This window comes from Gallus gallus, chromosome 4, assembly GCF_016699485.2.
Source record: "Gallus gallus isolate bGalGal1 chromosome 4, bGalGal1.mat.broiler.GRCg7b, whole genome shotgun sequence".
In the NCBI taxonomy this organism is placed as follows: Eukaryota; Metazoa; Chordata; class Aves; order Galliformes; family Phasianidae; genus Gallus; species Gallus gallus.
The window spans coordinates 13,857,856-13,881,876 of NC_052535.1; the positions used below are offsets into that span (position 1 = coordinate 13,857,856).

General features: G+C 39.2%; 1 protein-coding gene across 4 annotated transcripts in view; it reads right to left on the bottom strand.

The window, feature by feature from the left end:
* Positions 1-1,977: 1,977 nt before the first annotated feature.
* The window catches only part of COL4A5 (collagen type IV alpha 5 chain), a 79,529-nt gene continuing 57,485 nt past the window's right edge, over positions 1,978-24,021 (bottom strand). Inside the window, exons 33-54 of one of the 4 annotated variants that reach the window (XR_005859823.2) lie at positions 23,593-23,742; positions 22,599-22,697; positions 21,556-21,645; positions 20,792-20,931; positions 20,330-20,456; positions 19,036-19,116; positions 18,355-18,453; positions 17,711-17,761; positions 16,616-16,801; positions 14,628-14,636; positions 12,311-12,319; positions 10,913-11,046; positions 10,438-10,510; positions 10,222-10,293; positions 9,737-9,865; positions 9,394-9,492; positions 7,899-8,111; positions 7,400-7,577; positions 6,728-6,842; positions 6,207-6,379; positions 2,341-4,733; positions 1,978-2,262 (exon numbers count right to left, since the gene is read on the bottom strand). Coding sequence is in view for 3 of the 4 variants with exons in the window: in XM_015278605.4 (XP_015134091.2) it covers positions 4,652-4,733; positions 6,207-6,379; positions 6,728-6,842; positions 7,400-7,577; positions 7,899-8,111; positions 9,394-9,492; positions 9,737-9,865; positions 10,222-10,293; positions 10,438-10,510; positions 10,913-11,046; positions 12,311-12,319; positions 14,628-14,636; positions 16,616-16,801; positions 17,711-17,761; positions 18,355-18,453; positions 19,036-19,116; positions 20,330-20,456; positions 20,792-20,931; positions 21,556-21,645; positions 22,599-22,697; positions 23,593-23,742 (2,309 nt within the window). In the remaining variant the exon portion in view is untranslated. Of the gene's footprint in view, positions 4,734-6,206; positions 6,380-6,727; positions 6,843-7,399; positions 7,578-7,898; positions 8,112-9,393; positions 9,493-9,736; positions 9,866-10,221; positions 10,294-10,437; positions 10,511-10,912; positions 11,047-12,310; positions 12,320-14,627; positions 14,637-16,615; positions 16,802-17,710; positions 17,762-18,354; positions 18,454-19,035; positions 19,117-20,329; positions 20,457-20,791; positions 20,932-21,555; positions 21,646-22,598; positions 22,698-23,592; positions 23,743-24,021 lie in introns of all 4 variants that reach the window. The other 3 variants (XM_015278605.4, XM_015278606.4, XM_015278607.4) reach the window with 3 other exon arrangements.

The following is a 24,021-nucleotide window of genomic DNA, read 5'->3' on the forward strand; positions in this document are numbered from 1 at the left end:
CATAGAGGGGAAGAAGGACCATTTAAGAGTTATCAGGTAGTATCATTTGTATTCTTTTTCAGCCCTGCACCCTCCGTTGACTGCTGCAATAGTGTTCCCTCAAACATACATTTTAGTTTACATTACAGTTTCTCTGATTCTTTTTTCTTGAAGGGTCACGAAGGAACACTACAGCGGGGAGCACTGAGTTTGCTGTACGTATATGGGGAAGTAAGAACATTTTCCCCTCTCTTTTGCTAAAGGAGCACACCATGCTCAGGCAGTTGCTTTGTTTCTTTGCTTTTCTTTCTGACTCACTGAGTTAATTTATTTTCAGTTAAATTGTTTTAAGATTATTTTTAATTTCCTTTTAAAGAAGAGTTACAAGTTACAGGAGACTGACGGTCAGGAAAGTTGAGCTCAGTGGGCACAGAAGCTACTTGCTGGCACTGGAGCAGCAGCTGCTGTTGTGCACTCCACCCTTGAGCTATAGTGAGCACCTCCAGTGGAGCCAGCAGTTTGCCTGCTTTAATAACCAGTTACTCCTGACTCGGTTGCCAGTTGGGGCTGTTTCTTAGGCATTGGTCACCAGTCTGCTGCAAATGGGTTGAGCTAATAATCTTTCCTTCTAAAGCAAAGAATTCAAGATACTTATCCTGTGCTTTAAAATGTAGCACACTGCTACTACTCCCCTGAGCTAATTACTGCTCCTGCCTGGCGCTGGCGAGTGTCCTGCTTTTTGTCAATAGCCTACCCTGGGAGCAGGAAGTTATTGCTGTCTCTTGCACAAAGCCCAGTGGAAGTAGCCACAGCAGCAGAAATATCCTGTGTCTGACCACACTGCTGAACTGTCTAAAGGGTAACTTCACTGGGAAGAAGCAGTTACAAACGTGTAATGGTGCCCAGAGCAGTATACTCCTCACTCTTGGAAAACAACTCCCTTGCTGCCCCTACAGTGGCACTTCTGTACCATCAGCAAAGTCTACAAAATATACAAAGTATATACTGCAATGCACAGAATCTAGATAGAAAAATAGAACTTTGGAAGTTAGGCTTAGGTTTCTTGCAAGGTCGATAAATCACTTTCAGGTTCTAAAGTTTATAAAACTGGTACTTCCTCTGTCCTTTGAGGTGAGAAATCCATAGCTACTGGGGGACTGGCCTCTATGGCATAGGACAAAAAACTGCATGCTTAAGAGCTTTTAAAGCACAACATTTACATACAGTAGCCTGGTTCACTGTTTTTCAAATGCTTTAGGCTGCTCTGTGTGCCCACCTTGGTTTATAGCTTGTACTGTGACTGGAGAACCATTTCAGAAGTTTCAATCCCATATTACGTGTGAACTTGAGGCTGAAGAAAGCAGTTCCCTTTCAGTCCTGGATTGTAAAAGGTATTACTAGAGAGTAAAGGCAGCTACCGAATAGCCTGTGGTGTTAAGCAGTATTTCATTTTTTACTACTACAGCAGTATGAACACAAGATAGTGGAAGGTTACTGTTTTTAGGATTTGCAAACTAGTATTCATTTGGAAAATTGCCTTTTTTTAACTAATGACTGACAGCTCATGTTCTTGAATTCCATTCTGCAAGAAGCTTTCAAAAACCTGGGCAGTGAGCAAGGAGGGGTAATGCACACCCCCTTCTAGCAAGCTTTAATGTAAGTCCTTGCTGATGCAGGCACTTCCAGGAATTTGATCCTCTTTCTACTTTAGCTTTCTTCCAAAGCTGTATGGTGCCCTCGAGTGGCTACAGTGCTCGTCTTTTCCCCCATACAGCTTATAAATGCAGCTGTGTTTTTTCCAGGTTCCTGCTTAAGATGAACTAGAGTAAGTTTTACATAATTAGCCACGGAAATAAACAGTTCAATTAAAAACAAATCAGACTTCAGGGAAAAAAAACCTAACTGTAGGTGAGGCTGATCCAGATCATGCTTAGGCTGAAGACTGCACATGTTCAAAACAGGGTTGTTTTTTTTCCCACTTAAAATAATAATAATACATTTGCAAACAAGGTTTTACCTGTAGTTTAATATCATATACTGATGGATAGCACCTAGAGGCCCCAAATCAACATTTGACGCCCCCCCAGTGTTGCACATAGACATGTCTCTGCCCCAAAGAGCTTACAGTCTAAGCAGTCAAGAAGTGGGAGAAAATAATAACCGTGCTCACTTTTATAGAAGAGAAACTCAGATCTAATACAGGTCAAGTGGTTTGCCTGCTCTAAGGTGCAGTATCTTTTTAGTCTCTACTGTGTGTCTCAGTTAAAAGATGCTCCTTCCTCTCTATCCTACTTTTAACCAAGAAAAAAAAGCCAAAACAAAGAAAAACTTCTGAGTTGATTAAAGTTCATGAGAACATACCTGTCCGAAGCGTATCTGCTTTTCTGTGGTCATTCCACAGGCTTGGAAACTACTTTGCTGCCACAAAACAAGCTGCTCTGCATGCTATCTATGTTAGACTGGAATTATAACTTCTGTCTTGTCACTTTTGCTGTGCATGCTGTAAAAGAGGCCCAGTCTTAGAGAGAAGCACTACTGATGCAGTACTAAGAGCAAACACGTTCTGCCCTTTCCTAGATCCCCATATATGAACACAGTTTCTTGGTGGTAAGGAGGCAAGATGAGCAGAGCTGGTAAAGACCCAAGCGAGGGCTGGACGAGCTCTACCCCGGGTGCTCCTGGACTTCAGCCTCTGTTCTGCTCTCTGTGGCTAGGAATATGCTCCTGTGTTCATTTTAGGCTGCTGAGGGAGGAGCAAGATATGGGCTTACAGTAAAAGAGATGTAACTTTTTATTTGAGCTTGGTAACAAGTTATTGACTTGGAGGTAGCAACAGGTTCTGTTTATATGCATCAGCACATCAAAATAAAATGGGTTGAAGGATGCACATCGCTGAATAGGCCACTCTCTACCAACATACAATTGCAGTAATGGAAAAAGGATAAAGCTATTTGTATTTTTCATTTTAAACTAAATAACCTGTTTCATACCTGAAAACTTTTGAAATCAGCACCAATCTCATTGAATAAACCACTGCCACCTGCGTTAATCACCAGTCCTATGTCTTTGTCAAATATGCATAAAATGAGATTTCTGATGTTCCATGGTTACAAGGACAACTGAAAGGAAAGGGTGAACAGCCATTAGCAGATAAATTATTAACAGTAGTCAAAATAAACAAATACACTTCACCTGTATAAAGCTCTATGTTAATTCACAAATTATGTTGTATTGATAGATAGTGGAGGTGACAATATACAGTGAAAATGTTAAAGTAAAGCATCATCACTTTGAAAAACAGTCTTGCTTTGGCCAGGGAGCTCTGTTTATACATTAGTGTAAATGAAGCAGCACTGACCATAAAAGAAAAAACAATCATGGACAGTTATGCATACAAAAAGTGATCACTTTTCAGCTATTGCACAAATAGTGACACACTAAGACATACACAGTAGGATTCTTACAAAATGACATCAGAAACAAGGAACTGCATGCACCATCTTTAAAGGCCTTATGTGAACTGTACATACGCAGGAGTTGCTATATATTGTAAATACATTGTGGATGCTTATAAATTCACATAAGATCAAAAGGATTAAATCGTAAATAGGATAAGATCGGTTTCCACCAGTTTACACTTTATTTTAGCGTTTCTTAGCATGTACACTATTTTGGATAATATGCATGACTTCACTTCAGAGTAAAGAGAGGTTTCACGTAAGCATAATCTTAAATGCTCTGATAATTGGATATTCCCAAGGAGCAGCTTTTGTTGAACTATACCAAATACTGCTACTATGTGAATGTGACTTTTATTCAGAATAGAAGGATATAGGCATATGGCTGATCATTTCACATATCTTCACAGGATTAAAAAAAAAAATAAACCAACAAACTTTTCAGGTGGATTGGGATCTCTAAACACAAATAAAGCCACTGGTAGCATGGTATACGGTATCAACATTTAAAACCCTGATCAAAATGACTTCAGAATAATTGTGCATTTCCCCAAACGTGACAGGTTGGCAACTAAGGAAATGAAATACCGAATGAATAAATTGGTGTAAGAGTTGTAAATTCTCTCTGTACCACAAATTTTGTAATAAAATACTGCTGTGTGTTTCAATTTTAGACATAAGCATTTTTATATCTGAGTCTGGTTTTGTTTCTAAATGACTGAAAGTTTCAGCTAAAAAGGTGTTTACACAATATACACATTTCATTACTTACAGAGAAATAAGCTTAAAATTTCATATTAAAAACCTGGGATACAGTAGGGTTAGTAGCACCATGAAAAATGTTTTTCAAAACTGCAGTCTTGTTACTTGAAACATACTCAGTGCGTCGTGTTTTTCTTTATTCTCTTGACTGATCAAAAAGGTGCCATTTTGGTACAGGGAGAGAAATGAAACTTTCATCTTCTGATCCTTTGTGAACCACAAGTGTCTTTACCGTTTCCAGGAGGTCAATTCTTCCATCTCATCTTAGTCCTGTTGTCAAATACGCACCAAACAACCCTTAGCTTGGCACGAGTGAGGTACACTTGAATTTGCATGGTTAAAACAGTTTGGATTTGTTTTTTGTTTTCTTTCTGCACAGTAGCACCATTGTTACAGCTGGAGGACAGTGCATCTCAGGAATTTTCAACTGTTTTAAAACATCCTTCAAGACGTTACGTCTTCTTCATGCAAACTTGACAGCGACTAATACGCGTCCTCAAGTCTCCAGCTTTCAGTGTCTCTGACTGAGGTTTACTGGTTGACAGACAAAACAGTAAGGCTAGAGTTAGCTTCTTTGTTGTTCATAGAACTGTAACTTAAGAATTCTACTTAATTCCAGACATGGAGTTAAAACATAAGTAGGAATTAATCCTATATTTCAGAGTTTCTATTAAGAGTGATTTGTATATCCACAGCAGGTAAGTGACTGGACTGAAGTTCTGTCCAGTGCCCCATCCACTGCTTCTGCTGTTTACTATTTGTGCTACATCATATACAGGACTGAATGCAATTTCTGTATATTAGAGACAGCAGTCTCGGGTCCACAGTATACATTCCCCCTGCCATGAAATAGGCATTTGTGATTTTTGGTTTCTCAATTGAAAGGTATTACAACAATCCATCAGAAACACTGTTACAGTGAGATTTGTAAATTTAAATTATGCATTTACCAAATAATTTACTTCTATTCTGTAAGGATATGGAAATGAGAGGTGGTAATACAACGCATTTATGTAATGTGTGTTCACATGTTAAGTGCTATCCTTGAATTTTTTTTTTAATAAGCTAAGTTGTGTTTGTGGGAGATGGCAAATGGTAGAGAAAGCACAAAGATCCATAGTAGTTAGCAGAAGGTAGTTTTCAGCATGAATTATCACTAATCAACTACCCTGAAAACTTGGAGATAATTACTTCATGGGCAATTAAATATTACAGTGTAGTTGTTACACAAGAGCCAGTTAGAGGCCACTACTGCTATGTCACACTGCACATTGCCAGCCATATACTACAGGGCCACATTTTTCAGGTTGGTGGCAGTGGGAATATTCATGAGGTTTTTACTAGTGCAAAAACAGGGCAATAGCATTTGTTTCTGCTGGTCAATTAGAAAGAGAAAAACCTGGAAGAGCTGAAATCCTTAAGGCAGAGAAGCTAGTGTCCTAATCCTACTGCAGCGTACTGGTAAAAACGCTTGCCAGAGAAGGTATGAAACCTCCTTTACACAAGGCTTTAAAAACAGATTATACGAACATCTGCTTTAAAAGGTTTAAGTACAGTTGATCCTGCACTAGGGCTGAGAATTAGACAATGAAGGTTTTCCCCAATTTCCCCTCATATCTGTCCCCCTCTGTGTCTGTGAACCTCCTTTTAAAATATTTGAGTAATTAAGAGCATGCAAGGAGAAAAACCCAAGAAAACAAACCTTTTAAACTCCAACTACAGTCAGTACAGTAGGACAACATTCAAAGGAAGTACTACTAAATGTGAATAAGAGTTGATGTAAAAAGAACCTGGCTCCTTGCAAAACAGAATGTGCCCTCACAAGTTTATACATCATATGAAAGGCTTACCCAAGCACACACTTGAAAAACTGGTTGTGAGGGGGAAAACAAACTAAACTCTTCCCTACTTCCCTGTAAACACCTCTCTTTTGATCTTGGGAATAAATTTGGTTTCCAAATATTTCAGCCTGGAATAAAGCAATATAGAAAAAACAGGTTCTCTTACCTGAACATTTCTGACACCTCTACAGTTGCCAGCCAGAAACTATATGAATTGGCATAGTAGTTACAAGTGCCTCGACCATGACACTCAATAAATGGAGCTGAGCGGAATTCTTCTAAACAGGATCCAGGTGATGCCAAGGCCTGTCCGGAGCCCTCTGCTCCAGCACTAGTGTGCTGGGGTAGTGGGCAGGAAAGAAACACACACACAAAAAAACTTACAGTAGGAAATAGAAATTAATAGCACAGGATGCAATTGCTAAAAGAACCACTCTTTGGCTGAGAGAATATTGAGATGACGTGATGTCAGACACCTCCATAACTCCTTAGAAAGGCAGGACTTACAGAGTGTTACCATTCTCTTTATGTACTGGAAAACTGTTGTTAATCTTGGCTGCCATAATTATTGACTTAAGATAAAGGCTTTTTAATGACTACCACTGTAGTTTTTAACACAGGGTTAAAGCAGCTAGTTGAGGACATAAACAGGTAATAGTCACTTCTGGAGTAGGAGGCAGTTCTTACCATCATGAAAGAGTAACCGATCCAAAGGGAGTCCCAGCCTGGAGGACACGAAGGAATCTGAATGGTCTGACTGTGGACAGCTATCACCATAGCAGGAGCTTCACACACAACACATCTAGACACAGGGAAGTGTCAAAGAAACAAGTGACGTTAAGATGTATGTTTTATTAAGAGTTATTATACAGAGAAAGGGAGACCTAGCTTGTGATGGTCTGTCCTATCAATCTAGACTTCTCATGCATCCTGTGAGTGCAGTAATACAGTGGTTCTGAGTACAAACTCTGCCCGTTTCTACTAATAACCACTGGGTAAAATACAGAAGCAGTTCCTGAAACAAGAAGTGGAAGCTCCAAATCCCCATGTGAATGCCTTAATCCTAGGGCTATGGGCTCCTCTGTTTTTTCCTGTCCATTAGTAACCTTGCACTCATGCTTCCTCAGGTCAGAAGAGCCCTTACAGCCTTTCAGCCTCTAAGGATTACTGCTGCACGTAGATGGGCCTTTTCAGACAATAGACACTTTAAAACCAGGTCTTTCCCTTGTATTTGCCAGAGCAAAACATGACAAGATCAGTCTTACAATATCCAACATGCAGGTTGGAAATATGTAGTGAGATGTACTGTTTCTTTATCCAGGTACTAAAAAAGAGACTTGATAGCCTTCTTTGTCTCACCGGCTAATGAATGGCTGAATGTTCTGCCCAGTCAGTGGCTCCATGCTCATCGGCATTGGCTCTGGAGTTGATAGCCAGTAGGAATAGTCGTTCCTTGATGCAAAATTACAAACGTTGTTGATGTTGCAGAACATGAAAGGCATGGTGCTAAAACGTCTAAGACAGCTCCCAGCAGTACCTACAGAATAAGATACACAAAATGTGATAGCCAAGTTCTCGCTTCATTGTTTGTAGCAGCTTTTTGAGAAGGATAATTGTGGGTGTTCAGTATGTGTTATGAAATTGTCACATGAAGGAAAAACTTAACTCTCAATTTTGGTTTACAGTCTTTCATCCTGAATTACTAAGTGCAGCTTCTGGATGTAGTAGACCTTAGCATGCATACCCCATCCTCATCTAGGTAAGCTCGAGGATAGTCTTATCTTCATTAAACCAGAACATCTGAAGAAGCACGTACAACATCTTTCCCCTTAAATACAGAGCATACAAAATATCTCACCCAAGTCCTGGCCATGCGCTCTCTCATTTCCTTGCACATACAAAAGAGAGAATCCATCATATATTCTTGAAGTTCCTTGTGGACATAGTGGTGTATCCCTAGTCTGGCTGTGACGAGTTATAAGGAATCCATGAGCAACAGAAGCTGTGCCAGGAGGCCCAGGTGGGCCTTGTAAGCCATCAGGACCAGGAGGTCCCTGTATTCCTCGTGAACCTATTCACATGAGAGAAAACACAACACAGTATTTATTCACAGAATTTTTTGCAAAGAGCAAGATATATAAAGAATAACAAAGCCCTGAAAGGAAAGGTGGTATAGTAACTAACGTGCTTGCTAGCTGAGGAACCTGAAATCTGCTAACACCATCTTCCTTAAACGACCTTAAACCATTTTTTTCTTCTAAGCTTGGTTAAATCGTGAACTAAATATAACAGTGCAACTTCCCTGCATCATGGGAGTATTCTGAATTTAAATATGTTTGGAGCTGTGAGGCAATAGCTTAGCAACTGCAGTGGATATCACAGCTATTGTTGCTAGTCCAAATCAGCTTCCTTATCCCAAAACATACTCATCTGCCTATGCAGTTTGGTAAGATAAAGCTGCAACATCTTGTTCAAGATCACAAAATAAATGGCAGAGCCAGAAACAGAAGAATATCTCACTCTAGGGCATGCTCTAACAACACTTCAGCTAAAAACCCAAAATGAATAGAGAAACTAGTCAGTTTCGGAGTAGATGACAAGCGCAAATAGGCTAGAACAACCTTGAACGAGAGCAAGGAAGGAGTGATGTTACTCAGAGAAGCATCAGAAACTGTTATTGAACAGCAAAATACCAGGAAGTATAGCTACAAATATTTAGACTAATGTTTACATTTTTTTTCACTTAAAATAATGCCAACAAATTTCACACAGCTACTTAAATGAAAAACAAAAAAGGCACTGTGGATTTTATACTGTTTTAACTGTTTGAATTCCAGTATTTTTTACTCACAAGGCTGCAACATACAGCTACCTAATATCTGTCTTCTGGTTTAGACTAAACTGTTCAGTGCGTAGTCTGCTCCGATCAGTAATTCTAAGCAATAACTTCATGGTAGCTTGATCTCTGCATATTATAACATTATTTCCTTTATGAAGTCTGCTTTTCCGCATTCATTATCTTCATGTAAAGAGAAAATTATTTTACTAATCTCTCAGTTCTGTTTCTTACTTTCTTCCCTTCTTGCTATGCCTCATCATTGCTCCAAAGGGGATGCCATTCATCTTGAGATGAAATGTTCTACAGTATTATTCAGCAATGACTAATAATGTGCTGATCCCAAGAATATTCCAAAATAAAGTGTGTTCAGCAGTCTGTAATATTTTTGCACTAAGAAAATGCTAAAATTATGATTTTATTATTCTCACAAGGCAAACGTCTCTTCCCAGTGTGAGCTGGAACTCAGCAGGGAGCATCTCTTTTTCCAATAGGTCCTCGTGGGATGAACACTTACCTGGTTGGCCTGGAAGACCTCTCTCTCCTTTACGTCCTGCTGGGCCGTCAAAACCAGGGAGTCCATCTCTCCCTGGATCACCAGGAACACCAACTGGACCTAGAATAGATAAGCAGGTAATTGAACTGAAAGCTCTTGAAACCTCACTACAGAAACGTATAAGTGGTCTGGGGTCATCTGTTGTTTTCTTCATGATATACTAGATAAGAACAGATCATTGAACCAGATGTATACATCTGGGTACAATCCTACATTTTTCATCTCTTGCTGAGTTCAGTCACATGTTGCAACATGCAGTCAGCTATACTTAAGTCATTTTCCATGCTGTGACCTAGAACCATACCTGGCAATCCCTGTGGCCCTGCCAGTCCAGGTGGCCCTTTTGACCCAGGCAATCCTGGAGGTCCTGGAGGACCGGGGTCACCTTTGACAACAATGCTTCGTCCAATGGTACCTGGTAAACCTGGTGGACCTGAGAGAAAACAGCTCAGTATTAGATAAACTAGGATGGAAGAGAGCACTGAAGACAGTTTTAGTAGCGCACTGTTTCTGTTACTTATTGCAAAGTCAGCAGCCAGAAGCTTTATAACTACAAAGAATAAGTGTAGGTGTATATAAAAGTAAGAAAAAAAAAGTGCTCTTGGTGACATCTTACAACACAGCTCTTGCAGAAGTCAATCCAAGTAGACTGTATATAAAGTACAGCAGGAGTACAGATGCTCTCTTAACCACTTCCATTGCTGGCTGAGATCCACACAGTTCTGCAGCTTCGTAACAAATTCTATCAACAGGGATCAACGTGACAGTAGTGCTACTTGAGACTCCTACCTGGTGGGCCTGGCAGTCCTTGACTGCCCGTGAGGCCAGCAGGTCCTGCAGGGCCAGTGGGACCCTTCATACCTGAAAGATCAAATTAACCCGGTCACACAGTGAAAGAACATGGTTTATAAACTCTGCTGCTGAGTGGCCCAAATCAGGCTTCTTTCCTCCCTGGAGAGCTGCTACTGTGTCTAGAAGTTTTCACTTGAAATGCTTGTTAAATACCTGGGAATCCTGGAACGCCTGGAACCCCGGGGTCACCCTTCATTCCATTGAGACCAGGACGACCAGGATCTCCCTGAAGACAACAGATTCATGTTAGTCACTCATCTCCCCAGTGGTTTCAGAAAAGAAGATGAAAACAGAGGGTAGGGGACAAATTAGTACATTTTGGATCTGTGAAGTAGTGCTTGAGAGGGCTGAGGCCTTGTATTTTGCTTGCTCACTGCCTGGTACTGCAATTGCCATCAGAGAACACAGGAATGCGAACCCTTGTTGGCAAATCCAGCTCCCATGGCAATATAATGGGGAAAACCTGCCTGGGTACTGGAGGATAAATAAAAGACCCTCCATCTTGCTATGAGACAGATTATAACCACCACTATATTTTGTGTTTTATTTTACTGCAATAAAAGGCATATTTAACCTAAACATGTTCAGTTTTTATTGCATTTAAAAATAAACCCAATTCTTGTTCTACCTGGCGTCCAGGTGGTCCTTGGTCTCCCTTTTGACCAGTCAGGCCAGGTGGGCCAGGCTGTCCTGGGTTCCCTTTTTCCCCTTTGAGTCCCCCACTGCCTGGTGGCCCTCGTGGACCTTCTGGGCCCGGTGAACCTTAACATCGTGGAACAAATACAGACGTATCAGTACATGTCAACTGTTCTCCACAAGACTGTGCCTTCAGTGTAAAAACAAAATAAAACACCCTAACTAAAGAGAAAACAAACGGGTTTATTTGTACTACCCAAATCAGGAACCAAGGCTCCTCATCCAGCTGATAAAGAGAAGCAGGCCTTTCTAGGCAGCAGTGCAAATCACCTGTGTTAGGAACTTACCAGTGACCAGACAGCTACCTTTTAGTAGGAGCCAAGAAAACCCAAATTAGATGGTACAAATATACCCTCTGCTGTCCTGCATTGCATTCACCATCTCTTAAGTGCTATGTTAATAGACACTAACACAAAAATATTGCTGCTTTTTGCTGTTTCCAATACCTACAGAGAAGCCTACTATCTCTTATTTACTGACTGCTCAGCAGGAGGAAGCCCCTTATTCAGTCTTACCTAAATACTAATGCAGGCACTTTATATTCAGTGACCCTCCAGCTGGTTTGTCTGTGTTTAGTAGAATTATGCTATGTAAATCTAACAGGAACTGAGCCAATCTTTAAATATTTTCTCTTTGCAACAGCCACATTAAACCAAAAGAGAACAGTGAATTTAAATGAAGCCTAGCTGTTCTGAGCACTGAAAAATGAGACCGTGCACCTTTATCATCTAAATAGAAGGTAACTCATGGCAAAGCAAACCGTGAGCAAACACAGCAACAGCTAAAAACACTTTGCATGTTAGATCTCCTAATTGGATTAACAAAAGGATCTCTTTGCAGGACAGTGCTATGACATTCTCCCCCGTGGTACAACAAATTAATAACACGTAGCAGTGTGCTGGATTTTCAGTTCTTCTGAAACCTCTGAGAATGCTCTTTGAAATCCTCACTGTCTCTATTCAGTGGATAAACTTGATGAGCTGTACTTCTGCATGCAAATCTGAGTGAAGATTTCCAAATTTTTCTTCTTAAAATAGGAGCAATTTTGTACTGTATTTCACATACATCCCATTGCCGTTTCAGCTACAGAAAACATCCCATCATGCAAGAGGCTTTTGTGTTCATTTTGTTCTTTTTAACTGGTCCGGTACTGTACACATGCAAAACAACAACAGGCTACCATCTACCATGAGGCATGCTGAACAAAAGCACACAACTTGCAGGGTAACCACAGTCCTTAAAAAGATAATTACAGAATCACAGGAAAACATCCTTTCTTTTATATCAAATGCAACGCAGTAAAATAAAGTGACTGAGTTAAGAGTCTAACCTGGAGGACCTGGAAGGATCAGAGTTCACCAAAGCCCAATGATCGATGTTAGAAGGGTCAGACATCACACAGTACAAAACAAGATTACTAGTTAGAAACAGTACAGATGACAGCATATACACTACACATCAACCCATTTCACCAGCATATTTTGTATTTAGAATATAATCCACATGCATGCATAAGACCATACATGAGTACACGATATGTATTTTCAGATACAAGCTATTCTGGTGACTTGGCTCTACTAGGACTAATTTGACACTCTTCATTTAATGACAAACTTAAAAGCTGTACTAAACGTGTTATTGCTTTAACATTACAGCTGAGGCCTGTGCCTGGTTAGTCCTACTCACAATGCATTTTACACTATGAAACCATTTCACTGACAATATTCATCACTCATAGGGCCTGGAGCTTGGCAAATACCAAGGTACACTGCAAATGACAGCTTATGTTTGAGGAAAATTGTGCTTTGGGCAGGGCAGGAGTGTGACTGATATAAGGACTTTACGCTACTTCTCAGGTAAGAGTGGAAGTTATCTGTGAAGAAAATCCTAGGACTGAAAAGCAGGCATGTACTTCCCAAAATAGTAACCAGAATTGACATGGATTAAAATGGTTTTAAGTGCTATAAGCAAAAATACAAAAGCAAAAAGCAAAAACTTAGAAAATCAGAACTTGTATTTACTGCTGGCATTGATTTTTCTTAATAAAAATACCTCAAGATGATAATTTGCCTGTTAAAAGTGATTATGGTAAATGGCATGTAATGTCATCAGTAGGAAAATCACTTAAATATCCTTTTGTTTAAAGGTAAGCTGGTCCTCCTGAATTAATACGTATTGCAGCTCCTGCATCACTTGCATCTTTCATGTCAGTGAAATGATTTAAGTATATCAATGTATAACCATGCAATTTGCAGCTAAAAACTACAATAAATACATATCAGGTTTACCTTGGTGTACTATTTCTTACATATTTGGTAAATCATTTTAAATACTAGTTGTAATACAGCTGTTAAAAACAATGACATGTACATTTCATTGTTGCTGTTCAGTACTCATTAACTTTCTTTCACTATTAAATAAGTTTTGCTACGATTTATGCATTTTTCCCATATTTGTTGATTATTGAATGCTGTCTGGGTGCAGTCTCAGAGTGGAACAAAATATGAAGCAATTGGTAAGTTCTTCTCAGCATAGCCATCATACTAATTCTCTTTGACAATGTGGTTACTATTTGTGTGACCATGTTTTAATTAAAAGGCAAAGCCACACACACACACATATATATATTTTGTATTATTTCCATGGCTGCATAATGCTAGATATATATTTCAGTTTTCAAACCTCAGGGGCTACCACATTTGCTACCCCACAGTGCTTAGCACAGCGGACTAAAGACTTCTCTTCTTGAATTTTGATGATAGTTCTTTGCTTCGTAGAAGTCATCATAGCAAAACTTAAAGACTTCATTATTATTAGGTAGATATACTAAGTCATTTTCAATCTAGGCACAAAAGGTGAGGTCTCCCCAAAAGCTGGCCTGTGCTATGTGCTGATTGCTAGAGCTCAGAAAAGCTTGTGAAAATTACCAGTCCTGCTCCTCCTCCCTAGCGGTAAGAAAAGCCAGTGTGCCTCGTTTCAGTTAAATGAATCCACGGTGAAGGAAGAGTTTTCCTAATTTCCTCCAAACGTGCTGGTGAAACGAAGCAATGGAAATAAGGATTTCTCTGCACTAGAAAGTTAAAATGCTCTATGCTGGGAACATAAAGCATTTCTATTTTCTGTGTAACTGCATGTGCTCCTACGGAGGCTCTTGGTATAAAAGGAACGTGTTACTAAAATTACATCACATCAGAGCATCCAAAAATCATCCTCAGCAGGTGTTACAAAAATGAATACTGTCAGTTGTCCAAGCTACAAAACAATTATGCAGCAAAGGTAGGGGAGGACAGCAAAATATGCTGTTTTTTGGTTTGTTTGTTTGTTTTAACGTAAAGAGGAAAGGTAGTATATATTTTTTTCACCTCTTCTGGGAATAAATACACTAAAGTAAATTTCACAGTTGGGATACCATAAAAGCCTTGTAAATCTGGATCCATGTGAACTTTCACCAGAAGGAAAGCAGTCCTTCCAGTGTCAGTCAGACCTACAACAACATGGAACCCTATGTTTTGAAAGCCTAACTTCTTTTCTCCCTCAAATTAAAAGGTATGTAAGAAAAATGACTCAGCATATCTACATTCAGACACTAAAAAAGTACATATTTTCATCTTCATGCAAAGTTATTATTTTGGAGTTAAGGGGCTAACCTGAGGGACCTGGGAGTAGGGGGTCAGAGTTCACCAAGGTCATCATTAGAACAAGGGGAAAAACATCAAAATTGTTAGAAATATCAACAAACCAACATATTCAACTAAACCTTTCTTTTTAGATTTAGCTCAATATTTCTTCACATACAGTATGCAAAAAACCAAACTATTATTATTCATTGCAATGAAAAATTGACATATGGAATAACAGCAGTGTTACGTTGCCCTGGAGATTGGCTTCATTTTATTCTTGATGAATAAATCCCTCTCAGCATCATCTATCCAAATTTGGTTTTTAGGCAACTCAGCTGAAGTCAGTGTTTTATCATGTTTGACCTCATCACTTTTACTACTCATAGCACAAACCCAGAAGTCAACAACAGACAATATATATATACAACTTCTGTTTTTATTTATGTCCCAAGAAAGGGAGTAATTTGACAGCCAAACAGCTACTTTTATGACTAGCTGCCTTATCTGAAAGATTATAAAAATCAGAGTTCAACAATAGACTATTCTCACTTGAAACAAAAGGTTGGAGTGCTGATTGTACCAGAACTGCAATAATAGTTTGGTTTGTCCACATTAGTTCATGCATAACTGAGCGAAACAAATGCATCACTTTATACATTGCATGCAACAAAAATAGAAATAAGAGAAAGAAAGAGAAAAAGAGAGGGAACATGGCTGAGCAGAACCTCAATGATTGTTTTTTCCCCTCGATGCTCATAAAACTACACAAAACATATCCCAGCACTACTGTTTCTTCCCCAGCTGATTTCAATCAGTAACCACTCAATTATAGAGAAGTGTAACCACGACTAGAACTTCCATCAAAACACCAATGCTACAGCAGAGCACAGAATCTCAGTCAGTATTTGTATTACAAACACAGCAGGAGATGCTTATCCAGTTCACTTTTTTTATTATTATTGTTTTTAAAGAATGTCAAATTCTTTCCAAATCTTTATTTCAAAACTATATTCTCCTCTGATATCTGCAGTGAGAAACACATGCTGTTTTACAAACACACTAGCTCAAAACTGACTTTCCCAGATAAACATTAGAACAACAGAAGAATCTGAGGTGAGAGTATGAGGGCAATACATAAAAATATTACTGCTTTATATATATATATATAGTCAACCATTAGCTGGGTGTGAAAGTACTATCTCCTTTAAGGAGAATATCAAGCACATTAAGTGAGATGAGTCTTACTGGTGCCAAAGTACCTCTAGACTTAAGATATAGCAATAATCCTGGGTGAGAGCTGTGCCAGGCTCATTACAATTATATATTTTAAGAGTATATCTTAATGTGATTAAATACTCTATGACAAAAAGCCAAATTCTAAAACAAGCACGGAAGTTGCTCAGCAATGTTAACTCAGCACGGTAGGTTTTTCATTCCCAGAATTAGTTGGTGCAGGAACAAAGTGCAAACATGGAATGGAAAGATGAACACGGCGTGATGGTGCACTGAATCCATGGGAGCCACATGACACAATGGAGCAATGTTACATGACATGAAGGTGAAGAGGCAGCTATCCAATTTGATCATGCTGTGATGCTAACATGAATTTGATTTGCATGACTCTTAAGACAATGGGGTTTGTTACTTTTGGTTTTTGTGCGCGATGACATTTGCTGATCAAGTGACAGTACTGCAAAAGGTATCAGGTGCTCAAAAGTCGGTATCGTGCTCGCTAGGTGATTTCTGTGACAGCATGCGGAGAATTTCACATTTATTACAACATTGGATTTTTGCTGCCAGGTATCAGAAATTAATAGAAACTGAAGATGTTTTATTTTTAAATACTGTTACTTTTGGCAACAAAATTCTCTGGTTGCCCATAAACGATTAAAACTTATTCCATGGGTCTTGAACTTATCCATCCAAATAAATTGAGGAAGTCCAAAAACTGATAACCTATCAGCAAAAAAACAAAAGTACCGGTAAATCATGACAGACATGGATCATGCCCTTACCTGGTCTTCCTGGAACACCTGGTGGGCCAGGGCTACCTTTAGGACCTTCCAGAGGGGGCCCTGGTAATCCTGGTGGACCTGGTGGGCCCTGTAGGCCAGGGAATCCCTGGAAACCTGGTTCTCCCTTCAGACCTGGAAGTCCAGGGGGTCCTGGTGGGCCAGGTAACCCCAATTCACCTTTTTGCCCTGTAAAATCAAACAGCCATATTTATGAACACTGTTCTACACTGATATATGAAAAGTTCCAACTGCGAATTTGCAGAGCTATTTCTTCCTCTCTTGATTAAGAAGGTGCAAGTCTGACCACAACTTACCTGCAGTGCAGTGAGAAAATATGAAATTGATGCAACAAATTCAGAAAAGAATTAGGGTTAATAATTTTAAGCAGGAGAAAGTGCTATAGCTTCTGAAATGTTAAAAGATCTTACTAAGTTTCATTTTACTACTCACTGACACTGTAATTTATAACCATTCTCAGAGCTTATGAACCCACAAGCAACACTTTCATGAGCTTTATATACTTGCAAAGAAATCTTGCGAAAATTATTAAGATTTCAGTATTTTTTTGAGACACTGCTGAAAGCTGAGACATATATGCAAAATTTTCAAATAAATTTCAGGAATTTAGGAATACTACTGGAATGGAATACCACTGAGGTTAGCAAGCATTTTCAAAGCAGCTTTGTTTGTCATCTGTTGTAGGAATGCTTTATTTACTGAGACAGATCAGCAAAGTTCTGCATAACGCAGTAGACTCAATTATCCTGTGTGGTTTGATTTTGCCTGCATAATTCCTAATTTACAATATTCAGTAGTCAGTAATGAGTATCTTTATTACCTTGGTTAACTCAAAATGATCTGCTGTGAAAAAAACATTGTTTCTTTTCTATATTCATTCGTTGCAGAAGATATAATGTTGGGGTTTGGTTTTTTGTTTTCGCTCTTTTTATTATACGGTTTCCATTCAACATTTTAACAACAGTAAAAAACAAAACAAAACACAAACAAAACAAAAACAAACAAACAAACAAACCAAAAAACCAACCACAAAACAACCCACAAAAAAAAAAAAAAAAAACAGCCAAGAAACTTTACCTGATAATCCTGGCAGTCCCGGAGGTCCTGGGCGCCCAAAACCCGGCAGACCTGAAAAGAAGTAGACTCAGTTAATAATAGGCATTTAGCTTTCAAGTCTCTGGGAAGAGGAATACAGGTTGAGAATGATGAAAGTGCAGTTCACCTAAAACTCTACTTCCTTATTCACACGCAGAGTCCGCAACAAAGCTGGAAGTTTTGTTACAAAATTTATCTGTGAGTTTCACAATATTATGAATGTAAGTATTTCCATCCACTCACAATATGCTCTTTCAGATTTTGGCTTATAAAACATCTGTATTTCATGTTGGGGTTCTGTGTTTAGGGAAGACATTATGCCATTTATCCACTCTCTCCCTGAGCTGAAGCAATACAGGTAACACTGAATACAAGAACAGGGGCCTGTGTTGAGCCATGCCAGGGAACAAAAATCTGAGAGCTGACTGAATTCTAGTCCTGTGCTTCATGGGTGTCTTGACAGCATCCTTTGTGAACCATTCAGCAGATGGAAACCACAGAAGCAGTTTGAAGGTATATGGATAGTTAAAGGAAAAACATGGAATAGAAAAAGCAGGATGTCAAAATGCATACTGAAGACGACCAAAAAAAAAACCAAAAAAACACAACACCAAAGGATACCTAACCTGGTTCGCCCTTCTGACCAGCTGGTCCAGGGATACCATCTCGACCAGGCTGTCCCTTCTCCCCGGGAGGACCAGGAGGGCCAGGACGACCGGTATCACCTAAAAAGATAGCACACTTGAGCACAGTGAAGCATAGCCTACAATAAAATAAAAATAAAGTAAAATAAAACAAACAAAATAATAAACATGCCTTGCCCGCAACTGAATCTGAAGGTATGAGAGTGTAGTATAAATTTACAAGGGCATAATCTTAAAATTAGAAACTGTTTTCCTTTCTCTTGCTCTCTCCCTCCCCCATTCTCCTCGACAACTTAGAAAAGGCTTTTATGCCCACGACCATGTAAATGGTTGACAAAAATATAATGTTTCTCTTCAGCATAAATTGGATTTTTTTCCTATAAAACAATGTTCAACTACTGGAATACACAACCAAAGCTGGTAAATGCTGACAGTTAACTACTTGCTTCAGAGGCTGATAATATGATTAAAACAGCAGACAAAAGATGTGAAAAGCAAGTTAAAATTTTTCTACTTCACTTCAGTGACCTGTGTGCAATGGCATTTGAGCATCCATGTATGTACGGAAGCATTTTCATGATGTTAAAAAGAAAAAAGGAAACGGCTTCACACGTTATGCTTCTCATAGAAGCAGGTGACATTTGTCACACTGTTCATGCTCACCTACTGGCCCAGGTGGTCCAGGCAGACCAGGATTACCCGGAGGCCCTTCGATACCTTTTGGTCCTGGAATTCCTGGTGTTCCTGTAAAGTACAGACATTTCATTAAACACAGCACAAAAGTGGCTTTTTAGCAGGTCTTGAAATACCACAGTCTGGAATGCCCTGAGCAACAAATTAGCTAATTGTATCAAGACACTGTATTTATGTCCATTTCGCAGATTTAAAGCTGATGGAGGAGATGAACTATAAAGAAAGAATGTACAGAAACAAAACATACTGGTGTGACTGTCCTTACTGCTACTTTTAAGACTCAGTCTTCTTAATTGCTGAGTGCCAGTGGGCAAGAACAGAGTCAGTCTGGCAGTCTGCTAGGAAATTACCATTTTAGAGACAGGTATTTCTTGTTGACAACAAAGCAAAAGTGTTATGAACTACAGCTGGCCAGTTCTTCCACAGCCTTCTTAGTATTTATACCTGACTTCAATCCCTACAGCATTAACTGAGTGGGAGGTAGGAAAAATGATAAACCTGTTGGAATGTGTCTATTCTGAACATCATCTGAGCCTGATCGAGGGAGTGCCCAAATACAACATTTTGACTGCTCACAGTTTTTCTACACATGGCGTGAAGCACAGGTTAAATACCCTCAGGTTCAAGGCCAGGTTTTGTTCCCTGCTAAGCTTCCTGCTGTCATGACTACACTATTATAAATTCTCTGGCTCCCTAAGTTAAAGACTGCTCAAGTATGCCTGTAGAACACCCTTTATCACTCCCTAAGTACAAACCTTCATTTTTTCGACATCACATTTAGATCAGTAAATTGAGAACTGACAGAACTGACATATATCCATGAACAACCTACTAATATGTCCAGAAAACAGTAAAAACCTTAACTTCATAATGCTTCAGAAGCATGTTGTAAATGCTCTTTATAACATTTATTTTAGACAATAAACACTATTTAAAAAAAAAAGTTCATCTTTTCTGATTACACTATCTTTATTGATTCATGAAGGAAAAACTCGAGCCAAAAGCAGGTGTTCTGTGGGTCAGAGGAGGTAAGGAGTGGAATGCGTTGCCTCACACAACTACTCCCCCGTTCAAAGCAGATGGGCCATTTCACATTGCTCTCACACACTTGCATTCACACACTTGCGCTTGCACTGACAGTTTCAACAGCACAAAGCTTATAAGCAGCAGATTCTTAAAAGCTTTTGAAAGCAGAAGCAGCACTCCACCAATTATCCACTGTATTTATATACATATACTGGAAAAAAACCCTGTTCAGAATTACCTGGGAATCCAGGAAGGCCCGGCTCTCCTTTTGCACCTGGACTGCCTGGCAATCCAGGCAAACCAGGATTTCCAGCTATACCTTTACTGCCTGGACTACCTGGATATCCAGGCAAACCAAGATCGCCCTAGAAAACATTAAGCAGAAATAAGAACCCAGTCTTTGTAGAACCAGCAAGTCCTTCTTGTACATTCCCAGTCTTACCATCACAGTTACGTTGTGCATATTTCTTATATTCATTTAATGTTAACAATCTCAGAAAAAAAAAGTAGCAAACCAACATTTTCAGTTTGCCAGCAATACTTTCTCCTAAGCAAATCTGCAACTGCTATTAAGAGAGCTGAGCACTTTCTCATTCTTTGATACTAATGATGATGCAAATGACAAGGTCAAATTATCTTGCACCAACACAGACTCTGATTTCCTCATGTAAATTCCTATTGCAAAATTTTGTACGTGTACCTTTGGTCCAGGCAGACCAGGAATACCAATGCTTGAAAGACCAGGATCACCTTTCTCCCCTTTCAGTCCGGGAAATCCAGCAGGCCCAGGCTGCCCCGGACGTCCTGCTATTCCTTGACTGCCTTTACTTCCCGGGGGACCTGTCCAAAATATAAAACACAAGTTTTATTAATACAAATAAAACTTCTGCAGTGGTTCAGAGAAGTCACTTAAATTATACCAACTGAACTAGACAGGACTAACAAATTGGCTTTGAATAACTAATGTTCTTTAATTTTTAATTACTAAAACAATTATCTAAGATCTTTCATGGGTTTTTCATGACATCTCTAAGATTTCTTTTTTTCCATTCTTGATGTACACAAATCCAAACACTTCTTTTTATTACTTAGGCACAATTTAATATTACAACAATCAGAAACAGGAAGTTTCAGTAGTGTTCATAAAAACTCCTTCCCCTGTTATGTTTGTATCTGATGTCTGTCTAATGAAAACTGCATCTATTGAATCACCTTTTTTCAACTATTTCACGGAATGGAATCTAAGAAAAACATGGAAGTTACAAAAAGCAGATCATCCTGTTTCTACTTCTGAAAGCACTTTAAAATTACGTACACTTACAATATATTTAGTATTTGAATTTTCTCCCATGCATTCCCATTTAAATAAATTACTATGTGTTGCACAGAAACAGGTCCACTTTTGTATTATAGAAATGAAAAGCACTAGCCTAAATGAAGTAAAATATGAGCATAAGAACTAACCTGGAAGGCCCATCTCTCCCATGGCACCTTTTAGCCCCGGAGGTCCTGTTGGTCCTGGCTGCCCAGGAAGCCCCATGTCTCCCTTGACGCCTGGAAAAGTTGTGGGTTTAGTTAATAACAGTAATTAAAAGCTTCTGATATTCATGTGCCATCATACAAACATGTTTGTCGTCTAATTACAAAAGGCAATGGATTTGGAGTTGCTTTAGGCTTCAAGCTTCTCCTACAAACTTTTTCCCCATCTGTAGTTCTTTGTCAAGATCTGATTAGGACAATTTCTTCTTTGTTCTGGAGATTAGTCTGATTAAATGGGTCAAATTTCAGCCTACGATTTAGTAGCAATATGAAATAATTTAGTATCACTGTGACTTGGTCTCTTGTGAATTTTGCAGAATGAACACATTATCTCTTCCTCACCTGCAATATGTAGTAGCTTTTATTAGAAAGTTAAATGTGACCTACAGTGCTCTAACTAGCATGAGTGCTGGATGGTTAAAAAATTCCCAAAGCCCAACGAGATATTTAGAGCAAGACCTACATCAGACAGTGAGCAAAGATCCCAGATTTCGGATAATTTGAGGTAGCTGTAGGAAGAAGTGCAGCAAAACAGAATTTGTTTTCTTGATCCTCAGAATTCTTGAAAGCAAAGATGTGACATCCAGACAGCTTTCACATTACACTCAATCGGCCATTCAAAAAGTGCAAGTATAACTATAAATAATGTAAGATTTAAACAACAACAACAACAAAATGCTGGCAAATCCTGCAGTCATTTCGGTTACTCAAGCAACATGAACTTCTCCAGGCATCCTCACCTTCAGTGGAATCAGCTTAGAACTGCTTTCGGTTCTGTTCGGAGGAAAAAGCTCAAAGCACTCTGCTTGGATAATAATTTTGAACAGCCCCAAACTGTGCAGCAGTTTTAAGTGCAAATCCCTAGGCTTTCCTTAGATATGCCTGTATTAACATCCCAATCCCATGATATAAAAATGCATGAACATTTTACATGACAAAACTATCCACCTGAAGCCTTGTTTACTTACCTGGCAACCCTGGTGCGCCTGGTGGACCACTAAGTCCTGGTGGACCTGGGTCACCTGGGAGACCTTGATAACCTTTCTGCCCCGATAAACCAGGAATACCTTAAAGAAAAATACACATTTAATTATTATTATTAGGACTACTACTGTATATTAGCTTTTGCATTAAAACATAGGATGTTTACATGTATGAATGAAAATCCAAATAGGGATTTTTCTTCAGTAGACATAATTCCCCCTGTGTTTGACCAAGAGAAGTATCAGGACAAAAAATATTGCTACTGAAAAGTTTTAAATGACTATAGAATAAAAACAATATGCTGCAAATAGAGTAAAAAGTTAACTTTTCAACTAATGTCAGTACACTTTACTCAGAAGGGACTCTTTATGGATTAGCAAGCTCTATGCTAACCTCTCTCTATTCATTCAGATTATTGATATATGTGTTTAATTACATCAGTACACCCAAAGCACTTCAGGATTGAGCTGTTATAACATGATTATATAACATAATATAGATGACATTTTGCTGAGCTGAGGGTAAGCTCACAGAGGCACCCAAACGGAGAATTTGGAGGAGACGCATGAGCAGATGACATGTGCTATTCCATCCTACAAGGCAAAATCCCATGGGCCTGGGACATCAGCAATACAGCTAGCACAGAATCCACAACAACTATCTCTCATCATACTTAGGAATAACAACAGAAGACTGAATCCTAACCCTGGTAAGAGCACCTTAGTGCTATTACAATATAGTAGTAGACTGAATAATATAACAGTTAATAAACAATGACACCTCACACCAACCACATACAGTACCTTTGTCATAGAACTCCTTTAATAAGAAAGCTTAAAATAAGAGAACCTGACTCAACTTTCCTATTCTGAGTTTATTTTTTTCTGTAAGAAAGAATGAATTGTAATGAATTCAGTTGGAGGTCACTGTTATCTACAGGGGCCAAGCCACCTTCCCAGAATCCACAAAGTTCTTTACCTGGAACACCCGGCTCGCCTTTTTCTCCTTTTGCTCCTAGCTGTTTTGGATCAACTGTTCCAGGTGGACCTGGCAGGCCTGCTTCACCTTTAACACCTTTCTGTCCTAATGGTCCAGGAGGCCCTGGTGGGCCAGGCAATCCATTATTACCTATAGTAGGTAAAGACAACAGAAGAGAAGAATACAATCCATAAGGTAGGCTAAGGTATTTCTTTTTCTTACATAGGTTGGCCATGACTTATTCATGGAATTTGAATTCACTGAATGATCAGTCAGTTTACGGAAGGTTTTCTACAGCAACTTAAGCCCTGGAACAAATCTGAGTAAGTGGACTGCATGGAGGATGTCTGTGTTCTGCAAGAAGGCAGTTTGTCAGCTCAGAGGAAACTGAGTGTCTGCGTGACCCACACTGAGAGAGTCCTACCTGGG